The sequence below is a fragment of the Alexandromys fortis genome, unplaced genomic scaffold, assembly GCF_014885135.2.
Source record: "Alexandromys fortis isolate MF-2015 unplaced genomic scaffold, M_Fortis_MF-2015_v1.1 scaffold_127, whole genome shotgun sequence".
Lineage (NCBI taxonomy): Eukaryota > Metazoa > Chordata > Mammalia > Rodentia > Cricetidae > Alexandromys > Alexandromys fortis.
Genome location: NW_026068006.1, coordinates 4907296 through 4911588, shown reverse-complemented (window position 1 = coordinate 4911588; position 4293 = coordinate 4907296). Strand labels below are relative to the sequence as shown.

Genomic DNA, 4293 nt, shown 5'->3' with positions numbered 1-4293 from the left:
ATGAGTGTTCTGTCCTCCTGGACAGAAGCAGGACAGAGAGCTGCCATGGGTGCTGGGAACTGAACTCAGGACCTCTGGAAGAACAGTCAGTGCAGTGTTCTTAACCTCTGAGCCATCTCTCTGGCAGTAGCTCAGATTTATTTTTAAAACTTTCTGTGTTCTTTTGTTTTCTGTTCTTAAGCATCTCTGTAGCCTAGGCTGAACCTATGTAACCAAGGATGATTTCTGAACTATGTTTTAAAGACTGATATCTTTAGTTTTGTGCATATGTATCTACGGTGACTATATGCCATGTGTGTTTGGGTGCCTAGGAGGCCAGACCCATCAGATCCCCTAGACCTGCGGTTACAGGCAGTTGTGAGCTGTATAGAGTGGATTCTGGAAACTGAACTCAGGTCCTCAGGAAAAGGAGGCACTTGCTGGATCTTTCTGTGTGTGTGTGTGTGTGTGTGTGTGTGTACTTGTGCATGCGTGTGGACTTATGTGTGTAATCATGTGTATATTCGAATGTGTATGTACTTGTGTATGTGTGCTCATGTGTATGTGTATATGTGCTTGTGTATGTTTTTGTGTGAGTATACTTGTGTGTGTATTTGTATGTGTGTGCATACTCGTGTGTGTGTGGTGCCATGTGGAGGTCAGAGGACAACTTTCAGAAGACAGTTCTCTCGTTCACCCATGTGGGTCCTAGGAAGCCAAGCCAGGCTCCAGGCTGGGCAGCAAGTAGCTTTGTCATCCTCCCCCTCCCAAGCCAGGGCACAGCCTGACTCTGAATTTTTTTTTTTTTGGTTTTTTGAGACAGGGTTTCTCTGTAGCTTTGGCTCCTGTCCTGGAACTAGCTCTTCTAGACCAGGCTGACCTCAAACTCACAGAGATCCGCCGCCTGCCTCTACCTCCCGAGTGCTGGGATTAAAGGCGTGCGCCACCACCACCCGGCTGTGAATTCTTTATAGACTCAACTGCCACAGGCAGTTTTACCTGGGGATACTGGGGATCAAACTCAGGACTTGGTGCTACATCCCCAGCCCTAACTTCTTACCAATTACCATGAGGACTACCCATGGAACATTCCCGGCCAGCTCAAATTGGACAGGTTACCCTTCTGTCTCAATGCTCACTGTATTAAAGTCCTAAGACTGTCTAGAAAATCTCCCACAACTGACAATACAGGCTCTCTTCCTGCCTTCACGCACCCATCCTTTGCTTTTCTCAGGTCTTTCAGGGCTGCTTACTCGGAATTTTTCCTCTTTCCCAATGCCACCCTAGCCCTGGCGGCCAAGATAACCAATAGCGTGGAGAAGACTGTGGTGGCCATTTTCTGTCTGCCACTCCCCTCCCCGTTCCATCCCTGGGAGGCTGATCTCAAGGGGCCACATCACGGCCTCCCTGTGCCACTGGCTTCTGTTGGATGGCAGGGAGAGAGGAACCAGGGCATGTCCACCCTCCTTGCTGTGGTCTGTACTGCAGGAGGCAGCTTCCTCCAGGACGGATTGCCTCCTCCCTGGCTCCAGCATTAATTTCCCTAGTCAAATCATCGCCTGTGTCTTTTAGGCCTCCCTTGCTTTGACTTTACTGACTCAGATAACCAGCTCAGGCTCTGTCTTCACACGTGCTCAATAAACCCTCCTCATTGGATCGAAGTTGGACTCTGCGTTTAGGCTGGGGCCCTACACACCGGTGACTTTAAATGAATTAATGTGATTGTCTTATCATCTGTCATCCACCAGGCTGTAAGCATCATGACATTGGAGCTTCTGAAGTTGCCAGTAATCATTGTTGATGATTTAGCAATTTAATGAATGAACTCACATTATTACATTAGAGACGTAATACAACTATTGCAGAGATGTTCCTGCTATGTTTGAGAGAATACCAATTTGTAAGACCAAATATTCTACCACCACTGGTTGACAACAGCTTTTGTTGGCAGGAATATCTGTACCCCCCCAAGACAATTTCAATTGTTCCAGAAACAGCATCTGCAAAAGCAGCAAGTTCTCAACTTAAAAAGATAGAATTCTATCTTTGTAGACTAAGTCATCAATGGCATATTCCAAGTGCCAAGAGGAGATGCCTGCCGGGCGGTGGTGGCTCACGCCTTTAATCCCAGGGAGGCAGAGGCAGGCAGACCTCTGTGAGTTCTAGGCCAGCCTGGTCTGCTCGAGCTAGTTCAAGGACAGGCTACAAAGCTACAGAGAAACCCTGTCTTGAAAACAAAAACAAAGATGAGGTACCCACTGGACTCCCATTGGAATTCTAAATACTAGAGTATAACAGAGTCTACATAGAAAAAGAAGAGCCCCCCAACCCTAATTTTCCATCTCCTCGCGTGGGTGACTGGGAGAGATGGATGGTGCATCATGATACAGAAAGTCAAATTCGACAGGGAGCACTTTGTCAGCATTTTGTTGTCCTAGGTTTAAAGGAAGGTGATCTAGGCACGTCCCAAAATGATAAAGCAAGTGACACACTAAAATGTACAGCTCAAGGCCTTCTACAAAATGACCCGGGACATCCCAAGTCCAGTTCACTGCCAGAATTTCCATAACATGGTCTAAAACTCTACAGATTTTCTTTAACATGGTTTTTAAAAAGTGCAAAAACCCTAAGATTACTTACAAGTCATTGCTCACGCTAGCCAAATATTTAAGACACAGGTATGTTCTACCAGAAAACATGAATTTTAACGTGGCGAAAAACCAGTTTATAAACATACATCTGTGTGTACACTTTAACAAGAACGGTTATGTCACAGCAAGCCATTGTAAGAAGAGCAGTTTACCTAACACTCGGGTTCTGGGACTGTATTGTCTCAACTCCTTAGATGTCAGCGGTCTGTCCCATTTCTGTGGCCTCCTTCCTAGACAGCCACCTATTTCTTTCACTAACTTTTTAGTGGTAGTAGAATATTTACTAAAATTGTAGCAACAAGAAGGGAAGGTCCGATATCTCTAGCACAGTTCAGTATTATCTGTAACCTCCCGCTGTGAGAGACTGCGGGATTAATAAAGCAAGATCTCTCTAATATGCAAATACTGGGATTATGAGTGATTGCTAATTATCTTGGTAACGTCTTGTTGAAGGAGTTTAAGAAGTAACTAACTAACTCGTTGAAATGTAGTCATATGGCCAGAAGCAGACAACCTACTTTGTTTTCTGTCTAATCTCGTGTAACAAAAGAATTCCATTTTCCTTATTCATCTTCATAGGTCATATGAATATAGGAAATGACCACATCAGCCTCTTAACAGATTGCTTCCCTGGTAACAGAGGGTATTTTACACCTGATTGCTGTGATTGCCCCTAAAGACATCTGAGTCCAAACGAACTGTCTTCCATCTCTCTCTTCTCAATACATTCAGCAATATGTTAAGGGGAAGGGGGGTGCAATACGATATTAGATTCCTCAATGATAATGCTACATTCACTCATTGCTATTCTAATCTTAACCCACCTATGAGTCACCAGTACTCAAAGACCCATTTCCTGACAGGGTCAGGAAAGAGATATTTCTCTTCCTAGTTTGGGAGAAAAAAGAAAAATCACGACTCCATATGCCTTCCAGGCACCCAGGCGGGGCAGGCGGAAGCCCAGCCCCGGAGACCAGGCGGCGTCCCTGGTGTCCGCAGCCGGGGCCCGGGCGTAGCCTCCCCGCAGTGCCCGGTCCTTACCCGCCAATCCGCCGCCGCCTCCCCCGTCGCCCCCGTGGCCCTTCCTCCGTTGCAGAATGAAGTAGGGGTTGGCCCGCTCGGTGATCCACAGCGCGTTGGCTAGCAGCACCTCCTCCGGATTCACCCACATGGTCCCGGTGGCCGCGGGCAGTCGCACAAAGGAGCCCGCACACTGACGCGCACTCCCGGGCACACGCGCGCCCGCCGGGCCGTGGGTGCGGCGGCTGCGATGGCCTTCAGCAGGCGGCGGCCCGAGACGCCCGGCCCGCGACGAAGACCCAGGGGGCGGCCGGGAAGGACGACGAAGGGGATCGGGATTGAGCAAGTAGCATCCTCCCCGCGGCGCCGCACTCGCCAGGCGCGCAGCCTCGAAGCCGGGCCCGGCCCACGGCGGCGCGAGCGAGCGGCTGGGCTCGGTCGCGGGGGCAACGGCGTTCAAGGGCGAGCTGGAGCGGGGACCCGAGCCCCCAGGCCGCCGTGGTCTTCAGCTGCCGAGTCCGAGATCACCGCTCGTGGATACTGCGCGTCGGGACAGAGATCTGGAAGGACGCTCCGGACACCGCGAATGAATGACGACAGCGCGGCTCACTCGCTGCGAGCCCTGGGGACCGCGGGTGGCTTC

At 49.7% G+C, this 4293-nt stretch overlaps 1 protein-coding gene across 1 annotated transcript in view; it reads right to left on the bottom strand.

The window, feature by feature from the left end:
- The window catches only part of Tbc1d9 (TBC1 domain family member 9), a 95925-nt gene extending 92121 nt beyond the window's left edge, over positions 1 to 3804 (bottom strand). Inside the window, exon 1 of the mRNA XM_050161573.1 lies at positions 3672 to 3804. Coding sequence (XP_050017530.1) covers positions 3672 to 3801 — 130 coding nt within the window. The 5' untranslated portion in view covers positions 3802 to 3804. The remainder of the gene's footprint in view (positions 1 to 3671) is intronic.
- Positions 3805 to 4293: the final 489 nt, after the last annotated feature.